The sequence below is a fragment of the Carlito syrichta genome, unplaced genomic scaffold (assembly GCF_000164805.1).
Source record: "Carlito syrichta isolate Samal-C Ts95f unplaced genomic scaffold, Tarsius_syrichta-2.0.1 Scaffold305827, whole genome shotgun sequence".
Taxonomy (NCBI): Eukaryota; Metazoa; Chordata; class Mammalia; order Primates; family Tarsiidae; genus Carlito; species Carlito syrichta.
In genome coordinates, this window is record NW_007249923.1 from 690,109 (window position 1) to 711,874 (window position 21,766).

General features: G+C 37.7%; 1 protein-coding gene across 1 annotated transcript in view; it reads left to right on the forward strand.

The window, feature by feature from the left end:
- VPS8 (VPS8, CORVET complex subunit) overlaps nt 1-21,766 on the forward strand; it is a gene marked incomplete at its 3' end in the record, with an annotated part of 188,224 nt that overhangs the window by 67,816 nt on the left and 98,642 nt on the right. Inside the window, exons 18-22 of the mRNA XM_021714853.1 lie at nt 7,154-7,228; nt 7,984-8,019; nt 9,158-9,248; nt 9,665-9,711; nt 10,630-10,719. Coding sequence (XP_021570528.1) covers nt 7,154-7,228; nt 7,984-8,019; nt 9,158-9,248; nt 9,665-9,711; nt 10,630-10,719 — 339 coding nt within the window. The remainder of the gene's footprint in view (nt 1-7,153; nt 7,229-7,983; nt 8,020-9,157; nt 9,249-9,664; nt 9,712-10,629; nt 10,720-21,766) is intronic.

Sequence of the window (21,766 nt, forward strand, 5' to 3'; positions counted from 1 at the left end):
AAAAAAAAAAAAAAAAAAAAAAGGGATCTACCCAATGACAGGGGAAGATCTATTTGAAAGGTTTATAGGGAAGGATATCCAGTGCTCACACAGGGTTGAAAGTGATGCTTGTTATACCAACCGGAATAGAAATCTTTGAGATTCACAAGGCATTGGGTAGAGTACTCAATGATATCTTGCCCCAGTAGTGGAGTATAATTAGGACTAGAGTAAATGCTATACTGGTTCCCACTAACAAATCTTAAGACACCAGAAAGGATCACACTGTTTCCAGGTCACTTAGTTATTTCCTAGAACAAAGCACAAGAATATTCACAGGAATACAGAAATTTCCAGAACTCAACAAGGTTCACGGTGTCTGCCATTCAGTCAGTGATTACTAGGCATGCAAAGAAGAAACACACAACCTATAATGAAGAGAAAAATCACTAAAAAGTAACACCTGTCACAGGTGTTAGAATTAGTAGACAAGGACATAACATTTATTATAACTATGGTTCATATGTCTGAAAGTTAAATAGAAACATGGAAGATATTTAAAAAGATGCACATCAGACTTCTAGAGATGAAAACTATCGTGCTTGAGATGAAGCAGTGCACTAGATGAGCTTAATGACAGACTAAACATTGCAGAAAAAAGTTTAGTGAACGTGAAAATATAACAATAAAAATTATGCAAAATGAAACACAAAAATAATTTAAAAATCATTAATGAGCTACAAGACAACATCATGTAGCCTAATATATGTCTGGCTAGAACCTTTAAAGAAGGGGAGAGAGAAAATTGGAAAAAAATAATGGTCAAAACCTTTCTAAAACTATAAATATACAAATTCAAGAAGCTCAATGAACCCAGATACAAGTAAAATAAAGAAAACCATATATAAATTGATCAAAATAAATGATAAATAGAAAAATTTTAAAACAGCCATAGGGAAAAAAGACACATTAAATGCAGAGGAGCTGTGTTAAGTATGAGAGATTTCTCAACTGGCAATCTGCAGGGATCTCCAAAGATGTACAAGTGGGCCATAAGCACTTGACAAAATGCTCAACAGCATTAGTTATTAGGGAAATGCAAATCAAAACCATAGTGTGATAGGATACCACTTCACAGCCACTAGGTTGACTGTAATGAAAAAAAAAAATCCATATAATAACAAGTATTGGCAAGTCTGTGGAGATATTGGAATCCTCATACATTGTTGCTGGGCATGTAAAATGGTGGAAATGCTATGGAAGATAGTTTGGTAATTAAAAAGTTAAGCATATAATTACCACCTGACTTAGAAATTTTACTCCTAGGTATGTTCCCAAGAGAATTGAAAGCATATACTCACATAAAAACATGTACATGGACATACGAAGCAGCATTTAATAACCAAAAAGTGGAAACAATCTAAATGTTCACTAACTGGTAAATGGATAAACAAAATGTGGTATAGCCATTTAATAGAATTCTGTTTCACAATTGAAAGGATAAACTACTGATATGTGGTTACAACATGGATGGATCTCAGAAATACTGTGTTAAGTGAAAGGAGACATATGGAAAGACCACATTTTGTTTAATTCTATTTATATAAAATGTCTAGAAAAGACATTTAATTTATAGAGACTGATGTACATTAGTGGTCACCGGGTACTGGTGGTAGGAATGGGAATTAACTACAAATGGGTGGGTACAAGGATCTTTGTGACGTAATGAAAATGTTTTCAAAATGGATTTTAGTGATGGCTGAACAACTATGAATTTACTAAAAAACTATTGAATTCTCTAGCTAATGACTGAATTGTATATCTGATGAGTAACTTTTATATCTCATGAGCGAATTTTGTGGTATGTAAGTTATACCTCAGTAGTATTGTTTAACAAAAGCAATGGACTGTTTACAACAAAAATAATGTGTTGTGAAGTTTATGATCTGTAGAAGCAATATGTATGAAAAAAATAATGCATGGCAGTAGGGAGTAGGGGATGGAAGTACATCATTGTAAGGTTCTTATAGTATACATCAAATATTGTTTACATGTCAACTGAACTGGGCACACTGGCTCATGCCTATAATCCCAGAACTTTGGGACATTGTGGCTGGAGGATTGCTTGAGCCCAGGAATTCAAGACCAGCCTGGACAACACAGTGAGACCTCATCTCTACGAAAAATAAAAAAAATTAGCTGGGAATGGTGGTGCATGCCTGTAGTCCCAACTAATTGGGAGGCTTAGGTGGAAGGATCACATGAGCCCTGAGGTCAAGGCTGCAGTGAACCATGATTGTACCACTGTGCTCCAGCCTGGGTGACAGAGTGAGACTCCAACTAAGAAAAAATGTAGACTGAAATAAGTTAAAGTTGCGTATTGTAAACTGTAGAGTCACTAAAAAATAAGTGTAACTACTAAGTGAATAGTGGTGACAGCTGGGCTCAGTGGCTCAGCCTGTGTAATCCCACCCCTTTGGAAGCTGAGGTGAGTGGATTGCCTGAGCCCGCGGGTTCGAGACCTGCCTGGGCAACTTGGCGAGACCTCATCTCTACAATAAATCAAAATGAGCCGGGCGTGGTAGCACACGCCTGTAGTTCCAGCTACTTGGAAGGCTGAGGCGGAAGGATCGCCGGAGCCCAGCAGCTCGAGGCTGCGGTGGCCGGGAGCGGCCACTGCACTCCAGTCAGGGTGACAGAGTGAGACTCCAACTCAAAAAAAAAAAAAAATAGTGGTGACAAAATGTTAAAAAATATTCAGTTGAAACCAGGCTTAGTGGCTCAGCCTGTAATCCCAGTGCTTTGGGAGGCTGAGGTAAGTGGATTGCCTGAGCCCATGGGTTTGGGACCTGCCTGGGCAACTTGGCAAGACCTCATCTCTACAATAAATCAAAAATTAGCCAGTCGTGGTAGCACGCACCTGTAGTTCCAGCTACTTAGAAACTGAGGTGGAAGGATTGCCAGAGCCCAGCAGGTCGAGGCTGCAGTGGCCAGGAGCAGCCACTGCACTCCAGTCTGGGTGACAGAGTGAGAATCCAACTCAAAAAAAAAATTTAGTTGAAATAAGTTCAAAGTAAAAGAGATAGTACAAATAGAAAACAATAGTAAGATAATAGATCTAAACCCCTCCATATCAATAATTACAGAAAATGGAAGTGGTTTGAAACATTTCAAATAAAAGGCAGAGATTATCAAACTAAAAAAAAGTAAGAACATATGCTGTCTATAAAAAAAAAACCCTGCATTAAACTTACATTTATCTACCCAAGAATGTAGATAAGTTAAAACTAAAAGGTTGGAGAAAGATATATCATGCAAAGACTAATCTTGATAGTGGTTATACTAATACCATATTAAGTAGATTTCAGAGTAAGGAACATTGTTAGAGATAAAGAAAAATTTCAAAATGATAAAAAGGGGTTAATTAATCAAGATGACATAACAATCTTAAAAGTTTAAGCACCCAGTGACAGAACTGCAACATATATGAAGTAAAAACTGATGGAACTGAAGGAGAAATAAATAAATCAACAATTATAGTTAGAAATTTAAAAATTCTTCTCTCAATAATTAATAGGATAAGTAGACAGAAAATCATTAAGGACATAGAAGACTTGAAAAAACATGATTGACCAACTTGACCTAACTGACATTTATAGAATACTCCACCTAAGAAAAGCAGATTGTCCATTTTTTTCAAGTGCATGTGGAGCAATTACCAATGTAAATTATAAATTATATATAGGTCATGAACCAAAATTCAACATTTAATTTGGAAAGATTGGACTCATCAGGGTAAATCTGGAGAAAACCCAAATATTTGGGAGTTAAACAACACTTTTATAAATAACTCATGGGTCAGAAAGGAAATCACAAAGGAAAATAGAGAATGTTTTGAATGGAATGGAAATGATTTGCTAGATCATTCTCAAAATCTGTGGTCTATGATTAAATCGGTTTTTGAGGGTGACTTATTAAATACTTGTATTAGAAAAGAAGAAAGATATCAAATCAGTAATTTAAGCTTCCACCTTAATTAAGGACATAGAAAAAGATAAGCAAACAAATTTAAAGTAAAATGAGGGAAGAAATACTAAAGATGAACACAAATCAGTTAAATAGAAAATGGACAAACAACAGAGAAAGCCAAGGAGACAAATAGCTGATTTTTTGATAGATGAATAAAATGGGTAAACCTCAAGCAAGACTAATTAAGGAAGACAGAAGATGCAGTTGTCAATATCAAGATTGAGAGAGGTGACATCACTGTGGATTCTGTTGATATTAAAAGGATAATATGAATAACTTTTCCAATAAATTTAACAACTTTAGATAAAATGGAAAAATTCATTGAAAGACACAAATTATCTAAGTTGACTCAAAAAGAAATAGAAACATCTAAGTGGTGTACAATAGGAAAATTAATTTTGTAATTAAAAATTTTTCTACAAAGAAACTTAGGCTCATATGCCTTCCCTGGTGAAGTCTGTCAAACATTTGAGGAAATAATTATACCAATTCTTCACAAAAATCTTGTAGAAAATAGTGGAGAAGGGAGCGCTTAACTTACTTTATGAGGTTTGCTTAACTCTGATAATAAAACCAAAGGCAGGGCCTGGCATGGTGACTCATGCCTGTAATCCCAGCACTTTGGGAGGTTAGGGCAGGCTTGAACCCAGGAGTTCAAGACCAGCCTGGGCAACATAGTGAGACCTTGTCTTTACAAAAAAATTTAAAAATAGCCAACTGCAGTGGTGCATGTCTATAGTCCCAGCTACTTGGGAGGCTGAGGTGGAATGATCACCTGAGACCAAGACGTCAAGTCTGCGGTGAACCAGGATCGTACCACTGCACTCCAGCCTATATGACAGAGTGAGACTGACCCAGGAAAAACAAAACAAAACAAAGACATAATAAAGAACTGTATAGACCATTGTCCTCATTAGATAGAAGCAAAAATCATTAACAAAATGTTAGCAAATAGAAACCAGCAATAATGTATAAAAAGAGCAATAAATCATGATGAAATGGTGTTTATCCAAGGTATGCAAGACTGGTTTAACATTTGAAAGTCAACATTATTTACCATGTAAATAGATTGAAAAAAAAGCAAATCATCTCAATAGATTATCTCAATAGATGCAGAAAAAGCATTTGACACAATTCAATATAAATGCCTTATATAAAAACTTAACAAACTAGAAAGAGAAGGGAACAACATCCTGATAATCAAACACACCTACAAAAATCCTACAGTTACAAGCCTGTAATCCCAGCACTTTGGGAGGCTGAGGTGGGGGTTGCCTGAGCCCACGGGTTTGAGACCAGCCTGGGCAACTTGGCAAGATCTCATCTCTATAATAAATAAAGAAAAGAAAGCATTATACTTAAAATAGCACTGTGAAAAAAAAACAAAACAAAACCAAACCCTGAATCTGATGAAGTCTCTTCTAGAGAAAATATAGAAGACAGAGGAACATGTCAAACAATTCTATGGAGATACAATCAGCAGAATCTAAGTAGCAGGAAACTATAGAATAAGAGTTCCGTTTTCTTCAACAAATAAACTTCAAGAGAATTAAAGAATTGAGAGAAATGGAGGCAAAACCTGTAAATTTAAAAAGACTTAAGAAGCATATCAATCAGCTGCAATGTGTGGATCTTGTTTGGATCTTGATTCAGGTAAATGAAACATATAAAAGCAAAGCAAGCTGGGCTCGGTGGCTCAGCCTGTAATCCTGCGCCTTTGGGAGGCTGAGGTGAGTGCATTGCCTGAGTCCGCGGGTTCGAGAACCACCTGGGCAGCGAGACCTCATCTCTACAGAGTGAGACTCTGACTCAAAAAAAAAAAGCAAAGCAAACTACAAAAGCCTCAACAACATTTGACATTTATGAGACAATTTGAAATCCAAACACTGTTGGAGTATTTGATATTGGGGAATGAGTGTTAATTTTTAAAGGTATGTTAATGGAATTGTGGTTATGCTAAAAAGAACTCTTTTAAAAAACATACCAAATTTTTATAAATGAAATATTCAAAATCTGGAATTCCCTTAGAAGTTATACTGTATTACAGAGGAATGGTTAAAATGTAGGTGAGACAAGATTGGTGATCAATTGATCATTGATAAAACTGGTTGATGGATACATTCAGGGATTAATTATGTTATTCTTTCTACTTTGGTATACATTAAAATTTTTTCAAAGCCCAGCTCGGTAGCTCAGCCTGTAATCCCTTGCTTGGGGAGGCTGAGGTGAGTGGATTGCCTGAGCCCACGGGTTCGAAACCCGCCTGGGCAACTTGGCAAGACCTCATCTCTAAAATAAATAAAAAATTAGCCGGGCATGGTAGTGCGCACCTGTAGTTCCAGCTACTTGGAAGGCTGAGGCGGAAGGATCACCAGAGCCCAGCAGGTCGAGGTTACAGTGACCAGGTGTGGCCACTGCACTCCAGTCTGGGCGACAGAATGAGACTCCAACTCAAAAAAAAAAAAAAATTTTTTTTCACAATAGAAAGTTAAGAAAAATCATAGCTGTCAGTTATTGACCATATATATTATGAATATTGGCATAGCATTAGAGAAACTGTGCAAGGGTTTTAAAAAATGGGAAAACTAAATGTCAGAAGTTTGAAATTTGTTAAATGTCATACAAATATATGTAAGTGGTAGAGCCAAAATTGGTAACCCTGATTTATCACTGAGTTTCTTTTCTATGTTGCTGGGTTATGCTTACTCCCATATACTATGCTGCTTTGTCTTTCTATTTTCTCTTGTGTTTAATGCTGATATTTATTTTTTTAAAAATTGTTGGTACCATCTTCAATCAGTCCCATCCCCTGCCAGAAGCATTGATTTTCTGTCATCCAACAAGAGGCAGGATACAACAGTGTTCCTTTAGGTCTACAAGTTGGTGTATTTCCTCCCTTTTCCACATTATTCTGAAAAATAGAAAGGCTATATGTATAAACAGAGAAGTGCTTAGTGAACTTTGTTTTTCTTTCACTTCTACTGTGAGACTCACAATTAATCAACATTCCCCCCCACTCACTTATGGGTTGAAACCATGTTGACTTAAAATGTTGTTTCTATAGTTGACATTCAGTGAAACTTAATAAGACTGCTAATGCATATAATTTTTTTTTTTACCTTTTTTGTTTCTATATTTTTTACAGGCTTTGGTTGGAGAGAAGGCCTGTTATCAATCCATCAGTAGCTATGGTGGACAGATCTTTTATTTGGGCACAAAAGTAAGCTCTTTCACTCTGTGACTTGGTATTTGTGTATATAAGGATAACGGGCTGAAGGAGGTTGCTCATAAAGAGGGCAGTGTATTATAACATGAATATTGGTTATCTAGTACTTTTTGTTTTTGGTAGACATGATTTGTAGTTAATTTATTTCCTTCACTTTTAGACATATTTTTACTTTTGTTTAGGTGCTAACAGTATGTTTATTTTCCTGATTCAGGGATTTACTTTCATAAGCTTCCTTCACATTTTTGTTTTCATGACCAAGAAGATACCTGATCACAGATGTTGTCATATAATTAAGATGGTTATTAGCTTATATCAGCTTAGGATACACTAAACTGCATTGAGCCATTTGACTTAGATTAGAATCATTGGATTAAGAACTTTTTGTATATAAATGTTTCTGTACATTAAAAAAAACTTACTATGGAGAAACATTTCTTCATGATTAAATTCAATCAAAATATTGCCAGATCAGTACAGGGAAATAAGCTTGGGCTTTCCTTGCTCCTTGCCAGAAAAACTAACTCCTTCTTGGACTATAGACTTACTGACCTTTAACTTACTGACCTTTGACTTACTCTTTAATGTGAATTCTTGACCCTTTAGCCAATTCTAAGATATACTTCTAACTGTGATATGAAATATTTTTACTTAAAGAGATATAAAATGAGATGTGGAACTGGGACAAATGTGTTTCCCAAAAAGTCTGTTGAAGATGATCATTTTAATTTTTTCTCTTTATTTTCTAGTCTGTTTATGTGATGATGCTAAGGAACTGGAGAGAAGTGAGTTCAAATCAATTTTATATGTTAGAACTACTAAATTAATAGCATTTTAATTTTCTGTTTTGATTTTGCCGAAGATTATTTGGATTTGTTCTTCTTAATTTCAGAAGTATACATTAAAACTATTACAACTGTTAGGTACTTGATTTGCTAAAAATATATAAGTTAGAATAAGATTTGGCTATGTATATTAGAAAAGTTAAAATAATAATGGCTTAAGTAATATTGCTGTCTGGAGGTAGGCAGTCCATGGCCAGTATGGGAGTTCCATGAGCATAAGTACACTAGCCCGTTCCATCATCTTTATGTTTGCATTCTAGTCTCAAGGTCATTTTATAGATCAGTATGGTTGCTATAGCTCTAGTTGTTAGGTTCTACATTTCAGGAAAGGGGAAAGAGAAAATAAAGGCCATTCCCCACCTCTTAAGAGGTACCACTTGCTTTTAATTGACCAGAGCTTAATCACATTGCCCTAAGTCTTTTTTTTTTTTATTTATTTTATTTTATTTTTTGAGTTGGAGTCTCACTCTGTCGCCCCAGACTGGAGTGCAGTGGCCGCTCCCAGCCACCGCAGCCTCTACCTGCTGGGCTCTGGCGATCCTTCTGCCTCAGCCTTCCAAGTAGCTGGAACTACAGGCGCATGCTACCACGCCCGGCTAATTTTTTGATTTATTGTAGAGATGAAGTCTCGCCTGCCCAGGCGGGTCTCGAACCCACGGACTCAGGCAATCCACTCACCTCAGCCTCCCAAAGGCGCAGGATTACAGGCTGAGGCACCAAGCCCGGCTTTGCCCTAAGTCGTAGAAATGTTCTTCAGCTGGTGTGTTGCTGTCTGAAATAAACTGTTTGTTACCAAGGAGGAGGAAATGAATGGATGTTTTGATAAACAACTAACCATTTCTGCTACAATGACATTCTGGTGGTTTCCCCTTTTCGTATTTAAGCCCTATGGCTGTCTTTACTAGCCTGTATAGTCGTCGTACTGTTCAGTGCTTTAAGAAGTTATTTTTAAAAATAAGACACTCACATAGTTACCGAAATAATTTTAGCTACTAAGCAGAAAATTTATGGAAAGATTTTAGATAGAATTGGAATTCAGACCCAAAGGGGTCTGACTTCTCTCATTTGTTCATTTTAGAGAGTGGATCATCTCCTGAAACAAGATTGTCTCACAGAAGCTTTGGCTCTTGCATGGTCTTTCCATGAAGGCAAAGCAAAAGCAGTAGTGGGTAAGTAGACAGACTGACTACCAATATGGTAGACATTGTTTTAATGGAGTAGAGGGACTGAATAATACTAATCATTCATAAAATGCTTTTAGCTGAGTATTCAAGTATTTTATAAACAGGATGTTATTAAATCTTACAGTAAAGAAGATTAATGACACATGGAGGGTATAGAAGCTAAAATTTCACTTCTAACATTTTTTTATAAGAAAAATTTACTATTAGAACAAAAGGAAACTACGTTGATGTGCTGTCTGATCCAATAGATGTGAATTAGGCATATTATCCAACATTTGGATACCTAAAGGTTGTTATAATTTTGTTGTTAACACATGATATCAGTAGAAAACCAGACACAGTTTTACTCCTGAAGATGTGAACTAACTTTTGTTTTTTTGTTGGATTCTGCTTCTCTGCAGGATTATCAGGGGATGCCAGTAAAAGAAAGGCTGTTGTTGCAGACCGGGTGAGTATTTCAATAGGGTCTTTACTAGGAAACAGTACAGATTTGTTTTTGGTACTTGCTAATATCTTTGGGTATGAATAGGTAAATGGCTACAACGTAGAAGAGACTGTATGAAAAAACAAGTCATCTTATAAATCCCTGGTGTCATCTTGAATGCTCTTTAAATTCCTTCTTGTCACCTTTTCTTTTTCTTTTGCTCTCTCTCTTATGAAAATAATGAAATAATAAAATAGCCAAAAGACAGAGGAAGACAGGAAAAAACCTCAGAATCTGAATTTTTTTTGAACCTTGCCCATAAAGTTTGTTAGTTTTCATGAATGTATGAGCAATTATGAGGTATACTATATGTGCACATTTGTAGTGCCCAAAAATAGCAGAGAGGGCTAATGTTTTAATATTATTATTATTAATTAGTATTAATATAATTGATGCTAATATTTAACATTGCCATTCTGTTTCTAATCTACACTTGGCTGAATTCATTGACTATAAAATTTCTTCCCTTTAGCTGTATACATACATTGGTAAAAATTATGTTCAAATTAGTGTAAACACTTACAGAACACATGAGTAAAAATGGTCACTCCTTAGACTGAATGATATGCTCATCCATGCTTTTTAGGGAAATACCTACAGCAGAGGATTACTGAAGAACTTAACTTTAATTTTTTATTTCCTGAGCAATGAAGATACCACTGAAGTATAGAACATGGAGATATTTGTTAGGAAAGATTAGCAAAACTGAAATTAGGCTAGCGTTTAAAAAAAAAGTGAAATAAAGCCACTAAAAATTTCAAGTATATTTTAAATATAATAACAATACTGATTCTGTAGTATTTAGGAGGGCCACCTATATTAAATAGTGAAAAGCACTTAGAGATATATTTTCATTTCTATACAAGTCTTTTTTTTTTACAGATGATAGAAATCCTATTCCATTACGCAGATCGAGCTCTGAAAAAGTGCCCAGACCAAGGAAAAATCCAAGTGATGGAGCAGCACTTTCAGGTACACCTTTGCACATGCTTCTAATAGACAATGCTGTAAATAGTTGTAATACTACTCTTTTATATTATTTGGCAACGTGACTTCTCCCACTTCCTTATCCATCTCCTCCTCCCCTTCTGCCTCCCCCCACTTCTCCTCCTCCTCTTCCTAAAAACCATTCTTAGTTGTGAACAATATAGAAATAGGCAGGATTTGACTTATGGGCTAAAATATGCAACCCCTGGTCTAAAATATGTGTCATGTGGTCTAATACATACTAGGCACTGGACAATAGTGTATAAAATACATATGGTCTTCACTATCTTAAAATTAGTCAAAATAATTTTTGTTTTGTATTAATGGAAATATTTGAAAGAAATTTAGAGTTTTCTCTGAAGAGCAGGCACAGGTCCTGTATTTTATCTCTCATTGGTGCTCATAACTTTGGAAGACAAGAATAGACATGGCAGTTAAGAGTTGGGTGGTTTCAGAGAAGCATTTGGTTTCCTGAGCTACATGTTTAATGCTATAGTAGTGAGCTTCTGATGGACTAACTTTTATTACTCTGTTTGACTGGAGGCTTATTTAGAAATAGAGAAGGAGAAATAAGCCAAGATAAAATTATAAAAATAAATAACGTAGGAAGAAAAACACATGGCAGAAAGAAAGCATTTGGGATCAAAATTATTTAGAACCAATACCTTGTATGTACATGTTTTTGTATACCCATGCAGTATAGATAGAAAAAAAAATAGTTTAACAAGAATGTTTCTATCACCAAGAGATAGTAGTATGGTCTCTATGAAAGAACTCAGCCATTGGAAGATATACTTTGTTGAAAAAAAATTCTTAAGTAGGGAAAACCAGCAGGGGCAAATTGAGTGAGAGAGAGAGAGAGAGTGTGTGTGTGTGTGTGTGTGTGTGTATGTGTGTGTGTGTGTGTAAGTAATTTAGAAACCACCATGTTAGGAGAAAATATGGTAGAGAATTTCTATCTAAAAGAAGAAAGGACAGAAGTGATGTTCTGATGGAGAAATACTGTAGAATCTCAGTTGACAGAGACTGTAGGTGATGGTTTCTTGATACAGATTGCAAAACATACAAAGAAACAAACAATAGTAATAATGTGTTCTGTAGCCATCTAGATATGTTAGAAATCTTATTCTGATAAGAGTATCTGATAAATTTTTGATTAACAATGATTTAGTCTTACAGGTGGTAAAAGAAACAATGGAAGGAACCATTATTTTGGATTTAATTTTTACTAATGATTGAGGAAGTAAAAAAGACAGACTCTTTTTTTTGTTTTGAGTCAGAGTCTCACTCTGTCTCCCAGGCTAGATAGAGTACAGTGGCACACTCAAGGCCGCTGCAGCCTCGACCTGCTGGACACAGGCAATACTTCCACCTCAGCCTTGCAAGTTGCGGGAATCACAGGTGTGCACCACTATGCCTGGCTAATTTTTTGATTTATTGTAGAGACAGGGTCTCGTCATGTTGCCCAGGTTGGTCTCGAACTTGTAGGCTCAGGCAGTCCTCTCGCCTCTGCCTCTCAAAGTGCTGAGATTACAGGTGTGAGCCACCGCCCGGCTAAGAGAGAGACTCTTGAAGAAAAGCTATCATTTTGTTTTAGCAGTCATAATAACAATGAAAAATATACTGAGCATGAATCCTGTATGTTAGAAAGCAAATATTTCAGAAAAAAAATATGGGCACAATCTCATGGTTATAGGTTCCAAAAAAAAAAAAAGAATGGGTTCACAAAGAACAGAAATTTCTAAAATTTTGACAAGATAACCGTGAGCAATTCAAGGAGAAAGTAATGTTGAGAGAAGGATATGTCTGCAAGTAACAGAACATCTACAAATATGGAGAGAGGCGTATAACTAAAGATATATACCAGAAGTGTCATAAACTGTCAGGAGAGCAGTATGGTCCAGATTGTACCTGCCAAAATACTAAGGGTACAAAAAAAGAAAAAGTTTTTTTGTTTTCTTTTGTTTTTAACAAAGACTCACTGAGTACATACTATATGCCAGGTACTCTGTGAAGTGTGTGACATTCGTTTTTTTCCTCATAACAACGCCATGTAGTAGATAACATTTTTTTTTTTTTTTTTTGAGTTGGAGTCTCTGTCACCCAGGCTGGAGGGCAGTGTCTTGCTCCCGGCCACTGTAGCCTCAACCTGCTGGGCTCAGGAGATCTTTCCACCTCAGCCTTCCAAGCAACTGGAACTACAGGCATGTGCCACCATACATGGTTAATTTTTTTCTTTTTTGATTTATTGTAATGATGAGGTCTCGCCAAGTTGCCCAGGCTGGTCTTGAACCTGTGGGCTCAGGCAATCCTCTCACCTCGGCCTCCCAAAGTGTTGAGATTATAGGCGTGAGCCACCATGCCCGGCCAACATTTTCATCCCCATTCTATAAATGAGGTTATGTGACATTACAAGGTAGTGTTGCTGATAAGCGGTGGAGCTAGGACTTGCATCCAGGCCCTTCTTCCTTCAAAGTTCAGCTCTTAACTAATCCTTGTACTATCCTGTTATTTTGAGGGCAAGCATGGGGGAAAGATGGATGAGGGGTGATGATACTAATAAATAACCTGGAATGATAATTACAGCAAGCATCTAAACTATTTACTGCTTACTGTGGTAGGCACTGTTATAGACCCTTTATTAGCTCATACAATTCTTACCATAACTCTGTAAGGTGGGTACTGTTATTTACATTTGTAAATGATATCGCGGCACATCGAGAGGTTAAATAACTTGTTCCAGGTCACATAGCTAGCAAATTGTAGAGCTAGGATTTGAATTCAAGCTGTTGGGCTTCAGGCTTCACATCTGGACTGCTACACTATACCATAGAGCAATGCTTCTTATTTTAACTCCATTTCCATGAACACAGAGAATAGTTTTAAAGTGGAAAAATCCAGATAAGTATTTTAAAGAAAAAAAAATTTAAGCCTAGCATATGTAACATATAGTTTAATTATGATGGTTAAAGTCTCCAGACCCAGTGGAATTATAACCCAGGATACTATTGGAACAGCTGATCCAACATGAATAATTTGTAGGTAACCTCAGATCAATTTTCAAATAAGTGTGGGTGCCTACACAGTTTATTTCATTCAGGAGGACGGTTTTTTATGTTTTGTAAAGGTGATTTTCAGCCAATTAGAATGAGTGGAATACATGCACAGTTAGTTACAAATCTTCTGCTTAAGTGTTTAATCATAAATCTTTGATTATAGAATAACTATATAGGTTGACTCTTAATGTGTGTTTTTCTTTAAAAGAAAAGCAGGTTTAGGAAACTATCTGCTGATAACTCCAATGTGGTTTGTGAACATTTTCCATGAATTCACCTCAAAACAACCATGTTAACTCATAGAGTCATAGCAGAAAGAATCAGCATTCAAAATGATCTTGACAAGAAGGTGCAGTCACAATCATTATAAGATGAAATTTAATGAAGATAAATATCATTAGATTCAAATAATTAAATTGTATGGGTACGGATTGGGAAGACCTAAGCTGGACAGGATTTTAGTTGACCACAAACTTAGTAGAGCCAACAGTATGTTTAGGCTCAGAGAAAGGAAAGTATCACTAGGTTAGTTGTTGGAAATAAAACTTCTAAGATATTTTATGAGATGTTGACATATGAAGCCACATTCCACAACTGGGAGGGTGGAAGGTTTTAAAAACAACAGGTAAAAAAAATACTGGGTTGTTTAATCTGAGGAGATAGCAAGTGGAGACGTGCTTGTCTATAGATGATGAAGGGCTGTCATATGGGATTTACTGCATTGTCACAGAGGGAAGGCCTAGTATATTAAGTGGGTAGAAATTGGGAACAGGTGTATTTCAGTTTTAAAATGACCTGCTTGCTGATGTAACAGCTCTTGGACTTGTACACCTTCTATTTTTGAATGTTTTCAAATAAAGGAAGGATGACTAGCTGATCAAAATTGTTTTTTGAGTTGGAGTCTCACTCTGTCGCCCAGACTGGAGTGCAGTGGCCGCTCCCGGCCACCGCAGCCTCGACCTGCTGGGCTCCGGCGATCCTTCCGCCTCGGCCTTCCAAGTAGCCGGAATTACAGGCATGCACTACAACGCCTGGCTGATTTTTTGATTTATTGTAGAGATGAGGTCTTGCTGCCCAGGCGGGTCTCGAACCCACGGGCTCAGGTAATCCACTCACCTCAGCCTCCCAAAGGTGCGGGATTACAGGCTGAGCCACGGAGCCCGGCTCAAAAGTGTTTTTAAAAGACTTTCATTGCTGTGTGAGAAGATTTGAGATTCTATTCTAGTATTAAGAAACTATCATTGGAAATGTAGGTACCTGTTAATCCAGTTAGTTGAAATTCCTTTTAAGACTGGTTTGTATCTCAGCAAAAATACTGAGAATTTGTATTTTACCAGCAGGTGGCACTCTTGCCTGCTGCCTCAATTTTAATCATCCCCTTGGTGAGGAGCCTCACCTTTTCCTTAGTCAGAATATTTAAAGCTATTCAGTATTTCAGCTTTCCTCCAAAGATCAAACAATATTTTGTCCTGTCTTAGTTATGGGAAATAACTTTTGAATCCTGTGATGTTTTTGACAGGCTGTGTTTTTTATTTATCTAAGAAAAGATTTGAACGTATAACTATAGTTTATTTGTAAAATAAGCAGCAGTATAAAATGGTGTTCTCTATCTTCTACATCTTGTCTTTTATTTTGGCCTCGCCTCATATGCATTTGTATGTGTTCATGTATCTCCCATAAAACAAAGTCAAATAGCAAACAAATTATTTCTTTGCCCCATGCCATCCCAATATTCTTATTCCTTCTGTTCGCTCATTCATTGTAGAATCAGACATCTCTATTTCCTCACCTTTCTTATTCTTTTACCTATTCCATGTCTGTAAATTTCATGGATGCTTTTATTCCTCATCTTACTGGTCCTCAGCAGCATTCAACACATTACTGACTTTTTGAAACTGTTGGTCCCTTTGGCTTCTCTGGTATAATATACATTCCGGTTTTTTCTCTACCTCTTTGGCTGCTCATTGGCTTTCTTTGTTTATTCTTCTCCCTTTGCTTTTACTTAATCAATAAGTGTTAGAATTCCTTATACTACTCTTTTTTTTTTTTTTGAGTTGGAGTCACTCTGTCACCCAGGCTGGAATGCAGTGGCAAACTCAGCCACCCCAACTTTGACCTGCTGGGCTCTGGGGATCCTTCCACCTCAGCTTTCCAAGTAGCTGGAACTACAGGTGCATGCTAACACACCCTGGCTAATTTTTTTATTTATCGTAGAGACAAGGTATCAGGCAATCCACTCACCTTGGCCTCCCAAAGTGATGGGATTATAGGCTGAACCGCTGAGTCCAGTCCTTATCTTCTGTTTTTGTTTTTATCAATGTGTCTCAAGATTTCTGTGTACCCTTTGCTTCAAAATCATTTGAAGATGCTTGTTAAGAATTCTTCTTGATTTATGTCTCAGGCCTACTAACTCAGATTCTCTGAGATGGGTGACCAGGATTTGTAATCAGACCCTGACATGATGCTTAAACACATTAAAGTTTAAGAATTGATGTTTTGCAATCTTTCCTTAGGTAGCATAGGCAAGTTACTGTCTAACCAGTGTCCAGCCTAGATTGCTCTTCTGCGTTCCAAGATTCATATAGAGAAGTAAGTCACCCATTTACGTTTCTGTTTGGATGTTTTATAGGTACCTCAGACTCAAGAACTTGTTACTCACAAAGCCATTTCTGATCATTCCTATGTAGTAAGTGGATCCACCATACATTTAATGCACATTGAGTGATTATTATCTTTCCCTCGTTCTTGTCTATTCTGCCTCCTGACTATTTCTCTAATTTATTTATATCATGCCATCAGTTCTGCCATTATCTTAGTTCATGTGATTAACATCTCTCTGTGAGTATATTATAGAAATCTCCTAATTGACCTTTGTATACTTATTCTTACTGTACTTCATTCCATTTTCTGCACAGCAGCCAGAGAGAAATGCGTATCGAGTCTAGATATGATGGTTCTCTGATTTTAAAATATTTTAAGGGGCTGAGCTTGGTGGCTCAGCCTATAATCCCAGCACTTTGGGAGGCTGAGGCGAGTGGATTGCCTGAGCCCGCAGGTTCGAGACTAGCCCAGGCAACTTGGCGAGACCTCATTTCTACAATAAATAAAAAATGAGCAGGGCATGGTATTACATGCCTGTAGTTCAGGTTACTTGGCAGGCTGAGGTGGAAGGATCGCTAGAGCCCAGCAGGTTGATGTTGGGGTGGCTGTGAGTGTGCCACTACACTCCAGCCTGGGTGATGGAGTGAGATTCCAACTCCAAAAAAAAAAAACAAAAACAAGGAAAGTCCTCTATTTCATTTAAGTTTTCAAGTTTGTTTCCATATAGGTGTTCATAGTAATCTCTGATAATCTTTTGTATTTCTTTGGGGTCTGTTGTGACTTCATCTTTTGCATTTCTGATTGTGTTTATTTGGGCTTTTTCTTTTTCTTGGTCAGTCTAGCTAGGCATCCATCAGTCTTATTTATCCTTTCAAAAAACAGCTTTTGGTTTCATTGATTTTTTTTTGTATTATATTTTTGTCTACTATTTCTCAAATTTGGGCTTTTATTTTGGTGATTTGGATTCTTCTGCTGAAGCTAGGGTTCTGGTGGTCTTGCTTTTCCAGCTTCCTTAGGTGATTTGTTAGGCTGTTAACTTGTGATCTTTCCATTTTCTTCATGTGTGTTGGTAGAGATTTGAATTCCCCTCTTAGTACTGTTTTCATGGCATCCATAGGTTTTGGTAAGATGTTTCTTCATTTTTGTTTGTTTCCAGGTGTCTTCTAATCTCTGTTTTGATTTCCATGTTGACCCAGGAGTTATTTAGCATCATGGTGTTTATTATCAATGTCTTTGTGGGTTTTGGGGGAACTTAGTTGGTGTTGATATTTATTTTTACTCCACTGTGGTCTGAGAAAGTACATGGCAGAATTTTAATCTTATGGAATTTGTTTATACTTGATTTATGGCCAAGATGTGGTCAATCTTAGAGTACATTCTATGTGGTGATGAGTAGAATGTATATTCCTTGGTTGTTGGGTGGAGTGTTCTGTAGGTATCAATTATGTCTGTTTGGTCAAGCGTCACGTTGAGGTTCCATATCTCCTTGTTGACTTTTTGTCTTGATGATCTGTCTAGGCTTGTTAGTGGGGTGTTTAAGTCTCCAGCTATGATAGTATTAGAGTCAATATCTTTTTTTAGTTTACCTAGAAGCTGCTTTATGAAAGTTGGTGCTTCTATTTGAGTGCATTTATGTTTAGGATGGCTATTTCTTGTTGATGGATTGAACCTTTTATCATTATGTAGTGACTATCTGTATTTTTTAAAATTTTTGATAGCTTAAAGGGTATTTTGTCTTACATTAAGATTACAACTCCTGCTTTCTTTTGTATTCTGTTTGCCTGAAATTTTGTTTCCTATCCTCTTACTTTGAGTATGTGAGTGTCCTTTCCGGTGAGATGAGTCTTTTGGAGACAATATATTGTAGCCTCATGATATTTTATCCAATTACCATTCAGTGTCTTTTCAGTGATGCATTTAGTTCATTCACATTCAGGCTAATTATTGAGATGTGAGAGTTTATCCCTGTCATGAGGTTCTTATAGAGTTTATTATTGCTGCTGTTTGTTGGTTTGTTATCTTTCTTTTGATTTTTGGGTTGATTCATGTGTGTTTTTAATCTTTTTCCTGCATTCTCGTGAAGAGCATTATTGTTCTTTTTTCCTTTCTTCTATGTTTAATACATTCTTAAGTGTTTCTTGTAGAGCTGTCTGGAGACAGCGTAAACTCTTAGGGATAGAATGTCTCAGAAGGATTTTAATTCTCCATCACTGATGAAACTTAGCTTAGCTTGGTAGGTAATTCTTGGTTGAAATTGTTTATCTTTGAGAACTTTGAAGATTGGGCTCCAAGCTCTCCTAGCCTGAAGTGTTTCTGTAGATAATTCTGCTGCTATTCTAATTGGTCTTCCCTGGTAGGTAGTCTGACCTTTCTCTCTTGCTGCCTTTAGGATTTATTCTTTTATACCTACTTTGTGCAGGCGAATTACTATGTGTCTGGGAGTTGGTCTTCTCATTTGTTGTCTTGCAGAAGGGGTTCTCTGAATCTCTTGTGTTTGAATGGTCATATCACTGATGAGGGAAGTTTTCTTGGATAATTTCATGGAATAGGTGTTCCAGGATGGTCTCTGTCTCTCTATCTGCCTCAGGAATTCCAATTAATCTTAGGTTTGGCCTCTTGAAATAATCGCTCATCTCTTTGAGGTTTTGTACTGTCTTTTTAAGCTTCTGTTCTATGTTTTTAACAGTTTGAGTTAGTTCCATATTTTGCTCCTCCAGCTCTGAGATTCTTTCTTCTGCTTGGCTAATTTTGTCTTCCATGCTTTTCAGTTTGTTGTTTATTTCATTCACTGTATTCTTTATTGCTGTTATCTCAGTTATCAACTTCTTTATTCTTCTTGTCTCTCCTCATTTCTATTTATTCTCTTTATTAATATCTTGATATCTAGGTTTGTGGTTTGAGACCAGTCATTCTGGGGGCTCTTCATTGTTTGAGTTCCAGAGTCTGTATTCTCAGCGTCTGACCTCCCAGGGTCTGTGTGAGACTCATATTCTTCTTTTGGTTTTTTCTTCATTTGTGTAGGTTTTCCGCCCCACCCCCTTCCTCTTTTTTTAACCTCTTCTTTAATTCTGTTGTTCAGTGATGGGAGGTTAGTTTTTATTTCTGTTTGCTCAATCTCCTATTCTTCCTTATGTAGATCCCCTGATTTTGTTTAATTCTGAAGCTGGACTAGGGGTGAGGGCCTATGCTTTTTGCAGTTTTGAGATTTAATTCAGGGGGGAAACTGTGATTCAGAAGCTATCTGCAGAGCCCAGTATCCACCGACAGGTGTGTGGGCCCCCTGGAACCCACTTCCCACTGCCTTACAATCTGTCCATGCAGTGGGGGCGTTTGTTTGCTCTCTGAAAGCAAAATGAGATAAGAAAAGGGAAATGAATGGAAAAAGAAAAGAGGAAGACAAAAGGGAGGTTGAGAGAGAAGAAGAAGAGGGAACACAGACAGGCATCCCAACTAATGAATAAACAGAGAGACAAACAAAGAAAAAAAAAGATGCCAGGCTAGGTGGCTCAGCCTGTAATCCCATGCCTTTGGGAGGCTGAGGTGAGTGGACTGCCTGAACCCGCGGGTTCGAGATCCGCCTGGGCAACTTGGCAAGACCTCATCTCTACAATAAATAGAAAAATTAGCCGGGCGTGGTAGCGTGTGCCTGAAGTTCCAACTATTTGGAAGGTTGAGGCGGAAGGATCACTGGAGCCCAGTGGGTCGAGGCTGCGGTGGCCGAGAGTGGCCACTGCACTCCAGTTTGGGCGACAGAGTGAGACTCCAACTCAAAAAAAAAAAAAAGACAAAAACATTGATAATTACACAAACAAACAAAAACTTCCCTGTTAGTGTACTCTCCCTCAAAAATACCCATAAATAAACAAAATCTTTTTAGAAAATAAAAATAGCAGAAATAGAGCAAGTATAAAAATGGAAACAAAAACAGAAAGAGAAAAGGAAAAAAAGCTAAAACTAAAACAAAAAACAAAGGAAAAAAACTCCCTCTCTGGCAGTTTCTTTTGAATCCAAGTTCTTTTCAGGCCTCTACCTTAGGGAGCGGCTCTGGTCTCCAGCCCCTCCCTCTGCTCTCAGCGCAGGCTAATAGGGTTGCTCTCATCGTGGGTCAGATGCCCCAAAGATTACTGTGGGAGGAGGATGGGTCAGATCTGGAGTCCCCCTACTCACTGCTGCTGCTGTCAAGTTTCCCACTCAGATCTGACATGTCTGTACCTGTTCCAGCGTGGGGGAGGGGCATCTGTCTCTCTGAATCTGATGAGGTAATAGCCTCTGGGTCCCAAGATAGTGGCTAGGTGGAGCTGGTGGGGCAATGCAAGTCTCTGCCCTGTCCAGGACTCAGAAGATGGCACCTGTTGGTCACTGACATTGAAGATTTATTCCAGATTTCCATTACCAGCCTTCTCGTGCCAGGTCTGCTGCTGTAGGTGATGACGTGAGCTGGGTACTGGTGCTGATGGGAGGGCTGTTTTCTGCTGCCTCCTCTCAGGAGAGCCCCGAGAATGGCAGACGATCCTGCCCACCTGTGCCTCCCATCTCAGGCCATGGGGGTTTGCATTCACCTCTGGAGGAGAGCCCTGAGTGCATGAACCCAAGTCTCCCCTCAGATGGACTTTCATTCACCCACAAGCACACACCCACTCATGCAGAGTCTTTATGGACACTTGGTTTTGCAGAGACTCTCACGGTCTGACCTGTTCGGTCGCCATCTTGCCCGGAAGTCCAAAAATATAATTTTAAAATATCTTAATGAAGCCATATGTTAATTGTTACTAAGCTTTCCTTCCAGCTTCATTTAACGTTTCTATGAGAATCAGATCATTCAAGGCCATTTTTACAGCAATTGTAGTCATATATTTTTGCAAGAGGTGATGCCGAAGAGTGGACAGTAACTAAAAGATGAACACAGAGTGAGGCAATAGGAACTTTCCTTGTCTAACCCATGCTTCCTCTGAGATGATTTGGGGAAACAAAAACAGTGTCGATGTCTAGCACATTGCCCAGTCCTGAGGCTTGATTAAAGTGCTGGTACTGAGGAGTCAGGTGTTTCCTAGATTATTTTATTATCAGACCTTAAAAAAATTAAAAATACATACACATATATACATACTGAGAGATATCTGTATCTATATTGCCGCTCAGGGTTTTGGTATACTAATCCTGGGAATACCAGCTGCCTAGCTCTGATAGCCCATGGAGATCTATCTGTGTATGTGTATGTGTGTGTAATATTGAATCATTTTCAGCCGGGCTCGGTGGCTCAGCCTGTAATCCCGCGCCTTTGGGAGGCTGAGGTGAGTGGATTGCCTGAGCCCATGGGTTCGAGACCCGCCTGGGCAGTGAGACTTCATCTCTACAATAAATCAAAAAATCAGCCG